We start from the raw sequence: 19,603 nt of genomic DNA on the forward strand, positions 1-19,603 counted from the left end.
AGCAAATTCAATTTTTTTATTTTGTGTCCAATAACAATGACAGCTACCAGCCATCATGCATTACAATTAGCTCATGCTGCAGGAATGCTCTCTGGTCTGGTGTGTAATGAGCAAACTGCAAAGGAGAGCAGGACCTGGGGAAGAGGTGAAGAACTGCTGGGAGAGGCAGTACATATCCTCGCCTGTTGCTAAGGAAACTGGCTCCTGTCTTTGGGAATACTCTGGAGGGCTGCCTCATTAACACAGCCACATTATGAGCGTTATTTCCCATCACTCGCAATTACCACAATCACATAACAATGCATGTAATCTATGTATCTAATGGTGGCAAATCAAAATGAACAAGTCCTTGCTATTGTAGGGGGCCAGTGTTCTTTCAGTTTCTGGGATATAATTCTTGAGTTCCTCTGGTCCATGACCAGCACTCTCTCTCTCTCTCTCTCTCACACACACACACACACACACACCTCCTTCCTCAGTTCTTCCATCTAAAAAAAGTATCCTGTTCTGTTAAATTTTACAGCTATAAAATGTGTTTCAATTTTTTTACATCCTCAATCAATAGCAACCATAAGGCAAAAGTCTCCCCTCTTCTTTGCAGTGCAGACTTCTGCTGTACAGTTGGAGTATTTCTTCAGTCATTACCTTAGACCCCAAAGCCCTGCTACATTTCTCCATCCTGTTGCATGCTTTCATCTCTGGGAAAATTACAGAAAATTTGAGCCCCACTGCCTAGAGACCTACCATGGGCAGCATGCTTGAAGCAGAGCTAGAAATATCCTCTGCCACCCCATAAAGCCCTTCTAGCATTTCTGTCAATGGTGGGACTCCACTTGTTCTAGCAATGGCAAGATAGTTTCAGAAAAGAAAAAAATATATGAAAAAATGATTTTTTTTTTGCACTACAGAGCTACAATATAAGCCTCTCAACTACTCGCTGCTGGAAAATTCCATTGCAAGAAGTGGAAGCACTGTGCACTGATCAAAAACAGAATTAGAAATAGAGATGACTTTCTAGCGAAGGAAAGACAAAAATACAAAGATTCTTTGTAGGTATTGTTGAATATCTCAGAGCATTCCCTACATCTTAACATGGTGTCTACAATTTTTACAAGGGATATTTCAATGTCCTATCCACTGCACAATGCTGCCAGAAATCTCTTCTCTCTGATTGTTCCTGTACTTTAACAAGTATGACATTAATACATATTAATTCACTAAAAACTATGTATACCTTAGTCTGAAATCCTAGCAATGTTGTCAGAAATTACTTGGATTTTAATTAGAGCTACAGAAGTTGAACAAAATCTGAGAAACTTTGAAAGAAAACCTCCAAAATGTTTGTCTTAAGATTTTTATGGCTCAAGTCTAACAGAGTTCTCTTCCCTCAATATTTGCCCTCTGTTGGTGTGAATGCTGAATAAATGAGTCATTTGAAAAGAAACAAAGCTTTTCAACAAAAATAATTTTGCCTTTTAATTTCAAAAATCTCATACGCTAGAGGGAGTGTAGTAGTATTAATTCTGCTACTAATTTCAATTACAATTATTCTGCAAGGCTAAATGTTTGTTGATTATTGGACCAGCATTATTGCTTAATGTCAGAAGGACAACATGACTTTGTGTTTCTAAGACTAGAAATTTAAAAATTTGTAAGCTTCAACCCTGGTTAAGCCAGCCACTTTATGAAAAAAAAAAAAAAAAGAAATATTTCTTCACAGTCTCCTCCACCTACCTAAGGAAAGTACTGTAAGAAAGACAGAAAATGCCCCTGAACAGCACAGATCCTGGTGATAATTTCCCCATCAGTGAACAATGTGGGTTAAGACCCTCTAGGGCCAACCAAAGCATGTAGGTTTCTCATACCAAGGGAATGCCTACATTTTAGTGTTTGGTTCCAGTTTAAGTTAAAGGAGAAGGTCTCCCTCTTAAGATGTGATTTATGTGCTCTCCTTCCCTCTTCCCCCTGCCCCCCAAAAAAACAAACAAACAAACAAAAACACACACACAACAACAGCCAATAACAACAAAAAACACAACACAAGCCTGATCCCCAAGGTTTGCTACAGACACTTTGCACAACACACCTGCCTGAAATAAGTCCTTGTGGCAGCTGGCAGGAGGAGTGCTTAGGTCTATATCACAGATGGTCATAGTCTGAGATGCTCACTGGTGTCAACATGGAGGCACTTGTAGGTACAGGCAGAAAGGAAACTCTAATTTAACCATAAAATACTTAGACAAAAACTGTCTGTATGGATCACTTCAAGATCACAAGCTTGAGCCTTCACCTCCTAGAGCAATTGCTACAAACTCTCCCTTGATCTGGCCCTACCATTTAATAAAATGATGTGCAATTTCAAAGCATTACACCAATGTTACTGGCACAACACTTGAGTGTCTAAAACTGTAGGGCTACGTCCAGCCTGCATCCTGTTCCTGTCATGACTCTTAATATGAGAGAGAGAGAGAACCCCTGCAATGTTTTTCCGGATAAGCAGTATCTGCTGAAAAACAGAGCATTTGCATTTCTGGTTATTAAACACAGATGGACACCTTCAGTACAAATTTGTTTCAATAATGCAATAAACTATTACTATTGGAAAAACAATTTCTTTAGATAATTAGATACTTAAATTTGAAGTTGTTTATGTTTATATAAGCACAGAAATTATAGATGGAATTATGCAAACAAATTTATTGTGGACCATGAGCTCCTATCAGGCTGCTAATGAAGGTAGAAAGCTACAATCCTTCTTTATAAGGTTCTGTAATGACCATGATACAAACCAATCTTTCCTTTAGTGCTGCATATTACCCTCCCCCCCCCCCCCTTTTTTTTTTCCTTTTCATTATCTGTTTAGAGTGACATATGCTTTCAGAAGACAAAGAGGATGAAAGAGACTTGAAGATAGCACTCTTCAATTACACTGACACCTAAATTATTAAATTAAGCAAAAATTCAGTATTTCATTGTCAATTTGACTCTGATTTGTAGTTAAGCAAATTTACATATTCTGTTAAGGTACATTTTGTCTTTGCTTAAAACTTGTTTTGGAGATGCATTAGAGAGACAATTACCTCTTTTTCCTTACTGGAAGCTGTAAAAGCTAGTAATAGAATCTTCCATCAGAAATCCTACTTTTCCCCCATGACAAACGTTTGCTATTTACACAATATTCATGGCACTTACTAAGAAGGGACTCTGTATCTGGGCAGTATTCAGACACATACTTTCCTCACACAATATCTTCCTTCTGTCAAAGGTGAAATTATACACAATGAACTACTCTGCCTTTAGGAAAGAGCAGAGATTTCCTAAGCAATCTGAACATGCCGGTGCTATCTGGACAATGAAACAAGTTATAACGTAAACATTTGTTGATTCTCAAACATATGAGAAATCCTAAAACCACTATATTGATTGCAGGAATTATAGACCAGCCAATTATGGTGAAAAGAAACTAATTTTCTCTGGATATATGACAGTGTAAACTTTTGGCTAGATGATATTTCAACCAAATACTACAGATCTTAGCTTTAATTTACTCAGAAGATGATCTTCACTACTGATGGAAAACACATGCCACATATTTTTACTTTACAACTGTGCATCAAGGACACTGCCTTTTAGAACTACAGCCCAAACAAGAATCTAAACATGATTTTTCCACAAAATTTCTATTGCACTCAGAAATAATCTGCAACACATGAGACAGGCATACAATAACGAAGTAGAGTGGGAAAGATCATGTAATTTGTTGCAGCTTGCTCATTTGTGAACAGCAATAACAGTTATATATCCCAAAGTAATACTCATGTACTTATCCAGCTCATCTTTATGAAGCACTTAAAAATCCTGTAAGTGCAGAGCACTTACTATAATGAAAGTAAATACAGACACACAGACATAAAATAGCCCATTGCTGATTTCTTCTACCATAGTAAAATGCAAATCATTACTGACTTATCAATATCTCTTTAAAAAAAAAAAAAAATCAGCCACGAAAACTAGGATTGAAAGCTTTCAGAACTACCAACATAGAAATAACTGCTGAAAATGGAAATACTGATGATGTTAGAGATGTGATTTATAGAGTACAGTGAGATGAGAATACAGAGATACTATATAATTCTGAGTGGTTATAGTATCGTGCATTGCTCACTATATTAAGTATCATCTGTTATAAAATGCAGAAATGAGTAACAGCAACATACCCAAATACTCTGAGAAAGGACCACAATGCTTTTGAGAACAGTCATCTGAGAAAAGCCTAAGAATGCACCTAATGTGTCCTATGCATGTCACGGTGTGACAGATACTGTCTAGAACCCAACCCCAGCTCAGTAACAACACCTGGAAAAACTGTGCAGTGCACAAGACTGGACACAAGAATTGTAAAGAAGCAGTACAATGAAGAAGAGCTATGATGCTATCTATGTCACCAAGTGAAATAAAAGTGAAATAGTGACTGGCCGAGCTTAGAGGGTGGTGATCGGTGGAGTAGAGTCTGGCTGGAGGCATGTGACTAGTGGTGTTCCCCGGGGGTCAGTGCTGGGTCTGGTTTTGTTCAACATCTTCATCAGTGACCTTGATGAGGGAATAGTGTCTGCTCTCAGCAAGTACGCCAATGACACAAAGCTGGGAGGAGTGGCTGACACGCCAGAAGGCTGTGCTGCCATTCAGCGAGACCTGGACAGGCTGGAAAGATGGGCAGGAAGAAACCAAATGAGATTTAATAAGAGCAAGTGTAGAGTCCTGCACCTGGGAAGGAACAACCACATATATCAGTACAGGCTGGGGGACAACCTGCTGGAGAGGAGCTCTGAGAAGAAGGACCTGGGGGTCCTGGTGGATGACAGGTTGACCATGAGCCAGCACTGTGCACTCATGGCCAAGAGGGCTAATGGGATCCTGGCGTGCATTAAAAGGAGCATGGCCAGCAGGTCAAGGGAGGTGATCCTCCCCCTCTACGCTGCCCTGGTCAGGCCTCACCTGGAGTACTGTGTCCAGTTCTGGGCTCCCTGGTACAAGAAAGACAGGAATCTCCTGGAAAGAGTCCAGCGGAGGGCCACAAAGATGATACGGGGCCTGGAGCATCTTCCCTATGAAGAAAGGCTGAGAGACCTGGGTCTGTTCAGCCTGGAGAAAAGAAGACTGAGAGGGGATCTCCTCAATGTATATAAATATCTGAGGGGTGGGGGACAGAAGGATGTAGCCAACCTCTTCTCAGTGGTTTGTGGGGATAGGACAAGGGGCAATGGCCACAAGATAGAGCACAGGAAGTTCCGCACTGACATGCGGAAGTACTTCTTCACGGTGAGGGTGACGGAGCATTGGAACAGGCTGCCCAGGGAGGTTGTGGAGTCTCCTTCTCTGGAGATATTCAAGGCCAGTCTGGACGCCTACCTGGGCAGCATACTCTGAGAAACCTGCTTTGGCAGGGGGGTTGGACCCAATGATCTTTCGAGGTCCTTTCCAACCCCTACAGTTCTGTGATTCTGTGAAAAGCATTTCTGTTTACAGGCTATGCTACCACATCAAACACAAACACAAACACACCATTTTTGTCTGGGTCCTGAAAAGAAACAAATGTAATTCAAATGGAAAAGGTTTCTATAAAATCTTCATGTACAACAGATGTACCAAGCTTCTGCCAGAAATGTGTCAGCTATGTTCTTATACAAACCCCTGCTTAAAAACGAAAAAAAAAAAAAAAAAAAAAAAAAAGTAAATACAGAGAAAAGTTCTCATTCTTCTCTCCAAATGATTTATTGCTGTCAGAGCTCTAATCTAATTTTAGGTGAGCTCATCTTTTTTTTCTGCCCTGGAGCCATTTTAACTTAATATTACTCTCCTTCCAGAACCATGAGAGAATACAGACACCCTTAGCTACTACAGATGCTGTACTGACATTTTACTTCTTCTGCTTGCTGTAAAAGTCATCAATATCACTCTGCTCCTGCAGAGACCTTTTCTAAGAAAAATGAAAACAAATTGCTTGGCTTTACATCAAACTTTGACCTCTGCAGCCCGAAGTGGGAAAACCAAAATCTGAACTCCTTGCTGATGCACAGAGTTGAAAGCTTGCAAGAGCTCCTCTGAGCAGGCAAATTTTATTTTAATAAAATCATTGTCTAAGCTTTTCCAGGATGATGCTGCCTCCCTGTTCACACCTCCATAGGAGCCACTGAGCAGGTACGGGCAGCCAGCATGGGCTCCTGTGGGCTTGCCTGTGCTGCAGCTGTCCTTTCCACAGCAGCAGCGAGCAGCACCAGGTCTTCAGGGAAACCATTTCTCCACTCATCTTTTCCATCTGCCTCATTCCCAGCTGTTGCCCCTTTCCATCCTGAATATTCTTGACCTTCACTCTCTTTCACAGGCTCTATTCTCCTTAACATCTCCATTCTCCTGCCCCTAGTTATCTCTGGCACAAGCACAGCCTGCTTTATGCCATCCTGGAGCATGGTAGGGAAAAAGCAGTCTCAAACACTCTGTGATTCCTGTTTTCCACTCAAGTACAAATTTCTAGGAAGGTTTAGAAGTGTCTTCCTTCTTCCCTTCCTCCTTTCCTTCCTCCCTCCCTTCTTCCTTCCCTCTTATCCTCCTGTATTTTCCTGTCCTGGTTTCTGAAGGGAAAAAAAAAAGTGCTTACCCTGCCACTTTTCCTTGAACCCTCATAGTAACTTTCTGAGCTCAAAGTTGGTAGCACAATGAAAATCTAAATTGATTCAGCTAAAATATTTTGCCTACTTGAGGGAGCCGCCAGGGCCCGACAGCCCTCGTCAGGGAGGCTGACGAGGCGTAGGCGGAGCCAGCAGCGCCCCCTCCCCAGCCGTTCAAAAGCTGCCCCTAGGGAGCGCGGCGAACAGGGCGTGGCGCGTCAGAAGGGAGTGGAGCGGCAGTTCGCGCAGGCAGGGCGAGCAGGAAGGGCAGAGCGCTCCCCCTGCCCACACGAACACCTCCTTAACGACAGCCGTTAGCTAGGCGATAATGGTCTCCACCAGGCACGGTGCGCTCTCCAGGAAGTCAGTACAAACCCAGACCGACTACCCGTTAAAAAATGCCGCAGTTCAGGTCACCGGATGCAGGGAGTGTCTGAGCCTGTTGCTGCCATCGGTGGGAGGCAGAGAAACTGCGTGCGTGAGGTGCTGCGAGCAGGTGGATGACCTGGTCCGCATGGTGGCCGAGCTCAAGGAGGAGGTGGAGAGGTTGAGGGCCATCAGGGAGTGTGAGCGAGAGATAGACTGTAGGAGTAACTCCCTGCAGGGCCTCAAGGGGAGGTACCGAGGTGAGACTCCTCAAATGGGGGTGGACCCCCTGCCCTGTAGCCGTCGGGCAGAGGGAGGGGATCTGGGAGTTCAGGAGGAATGGAAACAGGTCCCTGCTCGACATCGCAGGTGATGCCCTCCCCTTCCGGCCCCACCTTCCCAGGTGCCCTTATGCAACAGGTTTGAGGCCCTGGAGATTGAGAGACCGGTGGGCGAGGAAGAGGTAGCGAGTGTTCCCAGGAGGATGCCTAGGGCGAGGAGGTCGACTCCACGCCTCAGGACTGCCTCCACCAAGAAAGACAGGAGGGTTATTGTTGTGGGAGACTCTCTTCTCAGGGGAACAGAGGGCCCTATTTGTCAGCCTGACCCTACCCGTAGGGAAGTCTGCTGCCTCCCTGGGGCCAGGGTCAGGGACGTTGCCACAAAGCTTCCCAACCTGGTACGCCCCTCTGACTGTTATCCTCTTTTGATAGTCCAGGCGGGCAGTGACAACATTGAAGAGAGAAGCCTGAAGGCTATCAAAAGAGACTTTAGGGGGCTGGGTCGGTCAGTGGATGGAGCGGGAGTGCAGGTGGTGTTTTCGTCCATCCCTACGGTGGCAGAGAGGGGTACAGAGAGGACACGGAAAGCCCACCTGTTAAACACGTGGCTCCGGGGCTGGTGCCAACGCAGAAATCTTGGGTTTTTCGATCATGGGGCACTTTACTCAGCACCTGGCCTGATGGCCGCAGACGGGTCCCTATCTTTTAGGGGAAAAAGGATCCTGGGCCAGGAGCTGGCAGGGCTCATTGAGAGGGCTTTAAACTAGGTAAGAAGGGGGATGGGGCTGAAGCTAGGATTGTTGGGGCTGTGCCAGGGGGAACAATGGCAAGGCCGGGGGATAAGGCAATGGCCCAGCTGAAGTGCATCTACACCAATGCACGCAGCATGGGTAACAAACAGGAGGAGCTGGAAGCCATCGTGCAGCAGGCAGGCTACCACTTGGTTGCCATCACAGAGACGTGGTGGGACCAGTCTCATGACTGGAGTACTGCAATGCCTGCCTATAAGCTCTTTAGAAGGGACAGGCAGCACAGAAGGGGTGGTGGTGTGGCTCTCTATATTAGAGAGTCTTTCGAGGTTGTAGAACTCGAGGCTGGGAATGACAAGGTCGAGTCCCTTTGGGTTAGGATCGGCAGGGACAACAAGGCTAGTGTCCTGGTCGGGGTCTGCTATAGACCGCCGAACCAGGATGAGGAGACAGATGAGGAATTCTACAGGCAGCTGACAGAAGTTGCGAAATCGTCAGCTCTTGTACTCGTGGGGGACTTCAACTTTCCTGACATATCCTGGAAGCACAACACAGCCCAGAGAAAGCAGTCTAGGAGGTTTCTGGAGAGCGTGGAAGATAGCTTCCTGACGCAGCTGGTTAGTGAACCTACCAGGGGTGGTGCCCCGCTAGACCTTCTCTTCACAAACAGAGAAGGACTGGTGGAGGATGTGATTGTCGGGAGCTGTCTTGGGCAGAGTGACCACGAAATGGTAGAGTTCACTATTCTTGGCAAGGCCAGGAAGGGACCAGTAAAACCGCTGTATTGGACTTTCGGAGGGCTGACTTTGAGCTGCTCAGGACACTGGTTGGTGGAGTCCCTTGGGAGGCGGTTCTGAAGGGCAGAGGGGTCCAGGAAGGCTGGGCGCTCTTCAAGAGGGAAATCTTAATGGCGCAGGAACGGTCTGTCCCCACGTGCCCAAAGACGAGCTGGCGGGGAAGAAGACCAGCCTGGCTCAACAGAGAATTGTGGCTTGATCTTAGGAGAAAAAAGAGGGTTTATAATCTTTGGAAAAGGGGGCAGGCCACTAGGGAGGACTTTAAGGATGTAGCGAGGCTGTGCAGGGACAAAATTAGGAAGGCCAAAGCTCATCTGGAGCTCAATCTGGCTACTGCTGTTAAAGATAACAAAAAACATTTCTATAAATACATCAACACAAAAAGGAGGACTAAGGAGAATCTCCAGCCTTTACTGGATGCGGGGGGAAACTTAGTTACAAGAGATGAGGAAAAGGCGGAGGTGCTCAATGCCTTCTTTGCCTCAGTCTTTAGCAGCAATACCGGTTGTTCTCTGGATACTCAGTACCCTGAGCTGGTGGAAGGGGATGGGGAGCAGGATGTGGCCCTCACTATCCATGAAGAACTGGTTGGTGACCTGCTACGGCACTTGGATGTGCACAAGTCGATGGGGCCGGATGGGATCCACCCAAGGGTACTGAGAGAACTGGCAGAGGAGCTGGCCAAGCCACTGTCCATCATTTATCAGCAGTCCTGGCTATCAGGGGAGGTCCCAGTTGACTGGCGGCTAGCAAACGTGACGCCCATCTACAAGAAGGGCCGGAGGGCAGACCCGGGAAACTACAGGCCTGTCAGTTTGACCTCAGTGCCAGGGAAGCTCATGGAGCAGATCCTCCTGAGAGTCATCACGCAGCACTTGCAGGGCAAGCAGGCGATCAGGCCCAGTCAGCATGGGTTTATGAAAGGCAGATCCTGCTTGACGAACCTGATCTCCTTCTGTGACAAAGTGACGCGCTGGGTGGATGAGGGAAAGGCTGTGGATGTGGTCTGCCTTGACTTCAGCAAGGCTTTTGACACCGTCTCCCACAGCATTCTCCTCAAGAAACTGGCTGCTCTTGGCTTGGACTGGCGCACACTTCATTGGGTTAGAAACTGGCTGGATAGCCGGGCCCAAAGAGTCATGGTGAATGGAGCCAAGTCCAGTTGGAGGCCAGTCACTAGTGGCGTCCCTCAGGGCTCGGTGGTGGGGCCGGTCCTCTTTAATATCTTCATCGATGATCTGGATGAGGGCATCGAGTGCACCCTCAGTAAGTTTGCACATGACACCAAGTTAGGTGCGTGTGTCGATCTGCTTGAGGGTAGGAAAGCTCTGCAGGAGGATCTGGATAGGCTGCACCGATGGGCTGAGGTCAACTGCATGAAGTTCAACAAGGCCAAGTGCCGGGTCCCGCACCTGAGGCGCGATAACTCCAAGCAGAGCTACAGGCTGGGAGAGGAATGGTTGGAGAGCTGCCAGGCAGAGAAGGACCTGGGAGTGATGGTGGATAGTCAGCTGAATAGGAGCCAGCAGTGTGCTCAGGTGGCCAAGAAGGCCAACAGCATCCTGGCTTGTATCAGGAACAGTGTGGCCAGCAGGGCTAGGGAGGTGATCGTCCCCCTGTACTCGGCTCTGGTGAGGCCGCACCTCGAGTACTGTGTTCAGTTTTGGGCCCCTCGCTACAAGAAGGACATGGAGGTGCTTGAGCGGGTGCAGAGAAGGGCGATGAAGCTGGTGAGGGGCCTGGAGAACAAGTCCTACGAGGAGCGGCTGAGGGAGCTGGGCTTGTTCAGCCTGGAGAAGAGGAGGCTCAGGGGTGACCTTATCGCTCTCTATAGGTACCTCAAGGGAGGCTGTAGCGAGGTGGGGGTTGGTCTGTTCTCCCACGTGCCTGGTGACAGGATGAGGGGGAATGGGCTTAAGTTGCGCCAGGGGAGTTTTAGGTTAGATGTTAGGAAGAACTTCTTCACTGAAAGGGTTGTGAGGCATTGGAACAGGCTGCCCAGGGAAGTGGTGGAGTCACCATCCCTGGAAGTCTTCAAAAGATGTTTAGATGTAGAGCTTAGGGATATGGTTTAGTGGGGACTGTTCGCGTTAGGTCAGAGGTTGGACTCGATGATCTTGAGGTCTCTTCCAACCTAGAAATTCTGTGTGATTCTGTGTGATTATTTATGCAGATACTCAGTAACTCTATCAGGCTTGATAGAGAGATGGAAACTGCAAAGATATGGTGTTTCTGATGATTAATAAAAATCAGTAACTTGATGGAGAAGAGGCATGTCCAAGCTCCTTTCCGCTACTGACACAAGGCTGCAGCATGAGCTAGCAGTTATTGCTCTATGCAGGTGCCACCACTCCCCCTGCTGCAGTGCCAAAACACCATCTCCTGCCCAGCAAGAAGTGGGTGTGAGAGGGAGCTGAGAGTGTGGCATCAAAGGGGTACTGAAAGAGATGAGGATTATTGCAGGTTGTACTGAGGCCACAAGGCACATGGAGCAAAATGTGTGGGGAGGCTGACAGGATGTGTGATGGGAAGAAAAGCAGATTCTGTGACACTGGGTGGAAAACTACCTGAAATCATCACCAAATCACTCCTTTGGTGTCTCAGTGCTCACAGCAAACATCCTGCAGCAAGTCTGTTGCATAAATAATATGCTTTCATATATATATATATATATATTATTTTGATATAAATTATACAATGTTTTGGAAAGCTAATTATTTTCCAAACACCAAGGTATGCAGTGGTACATAAATTCAAAATGATCATTCCACATTCTTCCAAGTGACTGACTATGACCATGAACATTACAACCTAAACAGTCCACAGACCCAAGGTGCTCCTGACACTCTCCAATTCCTGTCCCAGGAACAGTTTTTGACATTGCAAAGTTGTATTGGTTCAGCTAAAACATTATTTATGCAGATACTCAATAACTTCATTGACTCTGGTCAAAATTGCAAGTCAAGTGCTTGCAAACAGAAGAGGGGGAGGAGGGAGGATGGGGAATGGTACTGAACAAAACACCAGAAATGAAGGGTGAAATTCACTTTGCTGTAAAAGGTGTTGTTCCTCTTCTTGGAGGTATGGGGCTGTGTAGAACCCCATCAGCAGCCACAACCTGATGGGACATGGAGAATAACTTCTCCATTCTGGTGCACCTACTATAAGGTGACCCAACTCAGGAGCCTATCCTCATGACTTCACCCTTGCACCATACCTCAAGAAAGACAACCTATAGGAACCTCCAAACTGCTTCCTGGCATGCCTATCACATGCTCAGACAAGGGTTATTTGAAAGGATTTATCTGAGTCCAAAGGAATGAAGCAGCTTGAGGAATTTGTTCCCAGTCAAGTCTCAAGATCTGAGAATAGCTAAATGCTTACAAAGGCCACACCAGGGAGTCTAAATCATAGTCACAATGTTTTCATTTTAAAACTAGATAAGAATAATGTTTCAAATTAAGCAGGCAGCTGAAAGAACGAATTGCAGGAAAACACCAATGCTCTAGAGATTTTACAGTCTTCTTGACTAATATTTTCCAAACATATGTGGAAAATGATGCAGTAAACACAGAAACAAAATTAGTATTTGCATCTTTGCACTGTCTGCACTCAAATGTAATGGCTACCATGCTACTATGTATCTTTAAAATTATGACTTCCTCAAGATTAAATAGCTGAATTGTCTCCAGAACATCACTTAAGTATTTCAGATCATCTTTTTTGCACTTCATTTACCATAATCCCCACTATGCTATCGATGTAGCATTAAACTGATAAATATGCTTTTATAATAACACAGCAGAACCAGATGTCTTATAAATTGATTTACACTTAGGTTCAAAGATCCAGTATATTGAGGTAATAAATATGGTGCCAGACTGCAAGGCAGGAGAAGCTAGAAGAGACAGATGACCTTTATACAATATCTCACCTCCTTCTCTCTCAGGAATGTAGAAATACAAAGTTATGAAAGCAGACACTGTTAGCCACCACTGACACTGACCAGACCAACACCAATTTTATTAAAGCATAGATCAGCATTTTTATTTATTTATTTTTTTTAAGTAATCAATTGCTTAGTTATAGCTGTTTGTTGTGTCTTTGCTTTCCTGCCTGCCTGAGAGAACATGAACAAAATTGCCAGCAGTTACATTACAAAGACAGGGTAACAGGCTGGATGACCCCATAAGTCTTGTTTGCTTCTTCTGTCTGGGCTCTTGACTTGCATCTTAAAAGGTTTTCGTATCAATGCCTTTGCAGGAACATGCTTTGCTATTCTGAAGACTTTCTTTTAAACCCAGACAGAAAGATGAATGCTTTATCCTACCCTGCATGTCTGTAATTGCAGGCCCTACTGGGAAACAACACCCCCTCCTCGGGGTTACTGTTTGAGACACTCTATGATGGAAGGTGTGCTCTAAAGGAATAGACAACCAATGACTTAAACAAAACCCTCCAAAACCAAATGAGCTGTTTATTCACCAGAAATGCAAGGATCCTTTCACAAGCACAGCCCTTGTCCTCCCCAACATGCAGCCACCCAACTCTATGTCCCTCTTACTCTGGTATCATCAGGAGTAGCATGCCACAGCAGGAAAAGAGACCGGTTCACTGTGAGACCTGCTACTCACTCTCTTACAGTGTAACGGCCCCCCTTCCAGCCGCACATCCCTGCAGGTACTGGTCCCTCCGGCTGCCAACCACATGGGCCACCGCACGGCTCCCCAGGCTCAGGTAAAGCAGAAGGTGGTGGAGCACAACCATGACAAAACACAGAACTGGCCCGGTCTGCAGTGCTGCAAACCTCTGGCACAGAACCGAAACATGTCTTGTTTTACAAATGATTTGAGAGTTTGCATGATGAAGGACAAAATTGCATGTAGATGGCTTGACTGCTCATGTTCTCTCTGTGCCTGTTATGTGGCGCACTGACACTGAGGACATGGCACTGCATGCAGGACAGCAGTGGTGGAGAATGCAATCTCCATTCTTCCACTGCTTGGTACCTCCAACAGTTTCCCAATCTTTAATTTTAATCATATTTTCAAAGAAAACTCATCAGCTTTCTCCTATACTGTTCAAATTCAAAAATAAAAACCAATAGGTTTCACCAGTAAAATGCACTGCGAGTAGCTGAAGAAATGAGTAGCAGATATAAATACCTGCTTGCTGTGCAGCCTGTGGGATTTGTTGACTCCTCTGTGCATTGTACTGAATTGAGGCAATGGGTCTGTACTGCTGAGTTGTTGAGGTAGGGTACTGACCAGATGGGTAATAATACACTGACATCTGCAAAGAGAGAGAGAGAACAGCAGCTAACTACATAATCAGAAACTCAAAGACTTACAAAACCAAAACGGAAAAGGAGCAAGAGTTAAAGTAAAGCATATTGGTAACAGTTATCAAGAGGAGAGACTTGCTTCATGGCTCTTCAAGCTCTGCTACTTGTATTCAGCTTTGCTAGGAAAAGGGTTGTTACCGAATTCACTCGCAGATGCTTTCAGAAACAGATAGAAAAAAGTTTTAATTAGAAGAGAAACATACAGAATGCATAAAAAAAACATACACATGTATACTAAAGAAATCATAGCAAGTATCAAATTCTGCAGAAAAATGGATGCAAACAACACCTTCCATTATCAACATAATATGCATAGACAGTGAACTGAACCACCAAGTGAACTCTGGAGGAAATGATTAGTATGAAGCAAAGAATGGCCTGGACTAAAAAATATAGATAGGTGAGAGAGAGGGGGAAAGATAGAATCCATATGCCTGTAATCCTTGTATGAAACTATTATTAAATTCCCACTTTTAATAGCTACATTCTTCCTTACATGAACGTTTCCCCATAAAGCTCGTTTTGCATTTAGTGTGCAAAAACAATCATAGTTTTTTTCTTGCAGGAGCTAAAGGAAGGCATTGATTCAGCAAGTTCTGCAAGGTGGGCTTCTTTTTATTCTGTTATTATTACTATAGAACAATTCATTCTACATCACCTTATGGTGTAGCTGAATGTGAAGTTTGAGGGCAAATGAAGCTAAGGATTTTTCCTGTACATGCTCTATCACCGTTACTGAGAAATCTGTGCTAAACAGTTTTCAACTGACCCTTAGCAAGTTCAGAACACTCAAAATTTTTCATTTTCATCCACAGTTGATTCTGCAGCTAATTTACAAAGTTCAGAAGCTTATGGTACCAACAAACTGCAGAGGAACATGGGCTTTAATGATATTTCTCATGACTTCTGCCAAGTCTGTCAACATTTCTTTAAAAATCATTAAATAACTTTCCTTGCACATATCATTTATCCTACTCAGACACATCCATGAAGCTATACAAATGCTTTTGTTTTTTTCTTACAAAACGTAGAACTATTTTTGCTACTTTTATGTATACGTAGAGAATGTTCCTAGAAGAGTTCGTTTGTTCTGATTACTCATCAAGGAAAGAATTAATTGAGTAAAGGTAACTGTATTATTTTGTATACAGAGAGAACATTGTAAAAGAGATCAGAAATTTTCCTAGATACTTTGTCAGATGAAAGAGAAAAAGTACAGATTAAAAAAAAAAAAAGAGGAGAAAAGGGCATGCATGGCTAATTGGGCAAGCAAATGACTAATGAATAAGCGTGGTAGAAAAGGTATCAGAATCAACATAATTGGACCAGTTGATATTGGCGAAGAGAACACCCCCAAACAGGCTGACAATCAATATCACCTGTCAGTCAAGAGGTTGAATACCCATTCATTTTGCAAGGTTTATTAATTTTCTCTTGAATCAATGGAAATCACATAGCTCACATAGCGCCCCCTCCTTCATTCCCCAGATTAGATATAATCTATGTTGTTGTTGTTATTATCATCATCATCATCATCTTAATCTCCCTTAAAGAATTTAAATTTATTTGATTTACCCTCCACTTCCTCATTTTCCTTGTGCAGACAAGACTCTAGATATTTGAAAACACACAAGTATGTGTGAATTCTCTCTTGTGGGAGGAGTGTGTAACTATAAACTTTAAAACATAGCCTAAAGAGCAGAAATTTTGAAGTATAGTTTTGAGGTTTAGTAGTTGAACATGCACTTGTACTGAAACATTCCAGGTGTATTTGGATTTTACTATTTTTTTCATCACATATTAACTTTTCAGAATTAGTCAAAAGGTTTTCTCTCATCTTCTGAATTCATTGTAATGTAATACATTTGTTATACACCCCATTTGAAACCTTATTAGAGTGCAATCTATCACCATGAAAAATCTTAGTGGTAGGAATATTGGGTAAAAAAATCATTCAATTTCAAAAGATTAATGGATGAACTTGCTACTAATCACACACACACATCTTGCAAATAAGAGATCAGACGTTAAAAGAATGACTTGGTGTAAAATATAGACATGGATAAAATAGGTCTTTGGTGATTGGGGTCTGGAAGGCTTCATTTTCATTTATCTTGAGTACATCTATATTTCAATAGGCGAAACATTATTTGTCCTTTTTGATATTACTTAGTGAACAGTGAAATTAGAGGGACTTCAAGTAACAAGTACTGCTCACATTGTCCCCTCTGACCCTCCTGAATTTTTCAGCTTCTCATTACATCAGCATTACTAATATCTCGCTTACATGCTCTCTAACAAAAAACACTATTTCTGTTGAAGCCTACAGAAATGCCAAATTACATTTGAATTGCTTTCCTATGTGAATGCACAGTCTAATCCTGGACCTTTAGATAGTATAACATTTACAGAACTAACAAGTTTTCACTACGCTAACAAGTATGCCAAGACAATTATTTGATTATCCTAAAAAAAAATGCCCGTCTGAGAACATAACCTAGATGCCACCTTCTTTAGCCTAAAGACATTACTTTATGATTTTAATCACTGACATGATAAAAAAATCCCCCCTCTGCACTAATTACCCTGAAAATATTTGACAGATGATCCTTTCTGTCTGGGATATTCTTATTTTGAAGGTGAATCTCCTCTTTGTTTGGAGGCTGACCATTCTAACATATCTCTATTTTATCTATATTAAAAAAAAAAATTAAGTTAAACTGCAACAGGATTGGGTATATCACTTTCACTTTAAAGACACTTATTGCATGAACTGCTATTACTTTTTCTTCCTTTTACCATGCTTTGTCTCTAAGTGATGGGCACAGAGTCAATTTTGCACTGGCTTTCTACTTTTTTCTGTCCACATACAGTGAAAATGCATCATCATCCCAGGTTTCTCTCAGATGCTCTCTAACAGCCTTCATTAAATTTACATTGTTTATGTCTTCATTGTAGGAATACAATTCTACACATCCTTCAGAATCATTTTTATTTTCCTAGCTTATCTCTCTACTGACTCACAACTTGATTCTGTCATCACACAGGTATTCTACCTTCTCTTAATATTGCTGACATCTAGTTATGTTTGAATTAACACCTTCATCCAGATGATTAATGATTCTGCCTCTATTGCTAATGGCAACTACAGTTACATAAAATGGGAGCGAAGACAACAGAAACCACAATAATGTACTGAAACATGAAGGTACATTTCTTCCCGATATCATTACTGACTGTACTGAGTCTTTCATCAAGGATTTCTTTCTTCCCCTTATCCTCCATGACAATTATAATAGAAGTAACAAAACAACAACAGCCTGTGTACAACACCTGCAGGTATATCTTCCAATACCCTTGCATCAGATCATCAAGAAAAGACATGCAGGACTTCTGCCTCCAAATTAACACCCCAACCTTTTTTCATGTCTTCTACGGGAGACATGTTATGAATAAAGATTTTGTCTTACAATACCTATGGATTCTCTAGGAGGGGAGTTCTGCAAAGAGCCATTTCAAAGTAATGACACATAGTTAACTCAGGTGAAAAATCCCTCAACATGCATTACTTCTCCCAGCCTCTCCAAGAATTCATGCCATCTCATTTCTGGATATCATTTTGCCCTTTCACAAACTTTCATAAAGAGTGAGTCAGAGGTGGAGATAAGTTTTAAATGAGAATATGCTGCCTTCTCGTTGTCATATGTACTTGCCATTTTCTCATTTCTTCATTTGCAGAGGCAGAAACTAGAAGCACCAAATGCTGAGCAACGACAAGCACCAATGAGAGAATGCTGTCAGAAACTGTTGTGGACCTTTACTGAAGTGCTTGAGTCCATAAGTGCTACTGAAGAAATATAAAAAAGAGAAGAAAACTGAGAAAGTGAAGATGTTCCCTACCTGTGATACAGAAAGGAAACAGGAATTTGCTGCTCAAAGTCCCTTTCAGAAAACCCAGGAAAAGGTTTTGTTTGTTTGTTTGTTTGTTTTTGTTTTTTTTTTTTGTTTTTCTTCCCAATTAGCTGAACAAAGAGAACACTATTTTCGGGTTATTACATCATGACTGTTGTTAAGCTGTAGAACAGCTAAAGTGGCAAAAGAAGTGTAAGAGGTCCTCTCACCACTTCTTAGGCATGCCCTTCCAAACTCCGTGTGTTGCTACTTTGATACATCAACTTGGAGAGCAGTTGTAGAGACGTATTTAATTGAACTTTAATACACAAGCTAATACTTTAATGTAGTACCTTTGGGTTTGAAGGCTTGGAGAGCTTTTCTTACTCCATTTTTCAGCTCCCAAAGGAAAAGTTCATACTGTATACAGGACTTCTATACAAATGTTCATGGCTCTCCTATCTTCCAACAGCATAGATGGCCCCACAGCCAATCTACTAGAACCTTATCAGCAATGCATTTACGGGAACTAATTAGCCATTAGCGTCTAGCCTCTCTTTCACTGGTATAAATTCAATAGGAACATTTAAGATATAAAAGTTGTTTTACATTGATTACTTTGCACTGATTAATGCATCACGATGTTTTGCGGGCATTGCTATTTTTATTGCTTTTCTGGTTTTAAGCCTTCCTCAGACTATCTGCTTTGGCATCTGAAACCAGCCTAGTATCATATCTAAATCCAGAAGAGTAACAGGGGATTCAGACTGGCAGTAACCAGTGCCACAGAGAAGTTTTGCCATGGGCAGGGGAGGGCATTACGGTCTAGCTGCCTTGCCCAGTAAGTTGAACTGGTAAAGCTTGTACAGGCAGTCGGAACAGAGGAATTACTATTTCCCAAGTCTTCAGTTAGCTTCCTGTAAGAGAGATCCCCTATTTGTGCTATGAGTAGCACCTAAACCACCATCCCATATTCTAGATCATAATTTCCCATCTGTGTATGCTGATGCCAAAAAGCTGCTGCCCCATCTCCTTCTTCAGCAGACCAAGGCCACTGTACTTACACAGTATGTGAACATGGCCAGCAGGGACTGGCCCCCACACACTCTCTTCCACAAACATTTTTGAACAAGACAAGGACAAGATGGGATTTTTGGGACAGTGACAACTTAGAAATGAAAAGTGTGCACATGCAACAAACACAGAGGAAGCTGACAGCTCTGAATTTTGCACCTTTCTACCCCTCCCCAAAGACAAACTGTTCCCTGAGGAAGTAACTAAAGTTGCCGCAAACACAGAAGATTCTTTTTTTCCACCCTTCAGTAACTCTCCAGTTTATTATGATGTAGGAGGAAAGCCCCTGTATGTAGCACATTAGTGATATGGACAGAGACACAGCAGCAATTAAGACACACCAGTAGTATATTACTGGTCCTACAGCAACCTATATATGAGAAGTCACCTCCTCATCACTTGTCCTCTAAAGAAGTTTCATTGTTTTACCAGGAAC

General features: G+C 43.2%; 1 protein-coding gene across 24 annotated transcripts in view; it reads right to left on the bottom strand.

Annotated features, from left to right (window-relative positions):
• Positions 1-19,603, bottom strand: part of ARPP21 (cAMP regulated phosphoprotein 21) — a 206,522-nt gene that overhangs the window by 30,567 nt on the left and 156,352 nt on the right. For all 24 annotated transcript variants that reach the window (XM_084283167.1, XM_084283179.1, XM_084283176.1 and 21 more), the window contains one exon: positions 14,024-14,150. In XM_084283167.1, coding sequence (XP_084139293.1) covers positions 14,024-14,150 — 127 coding nt within the window. The remainder of the gene's footprint in view (positions 1-14,023; positions 14,151-19,603) is intronic.

The sequence above is a fragment of the Netta rufina genome (genome assembly GCF_964035555.1).
Source record: "Netta rufina genome assembly, chromosome: 2".
In the NCBI taxonomy this organism is placed as follows: Eukaryota; Metazoa; Chordata; class Aves; order Anseriformes; family Anatidae; genus Netta; species Netta rufina.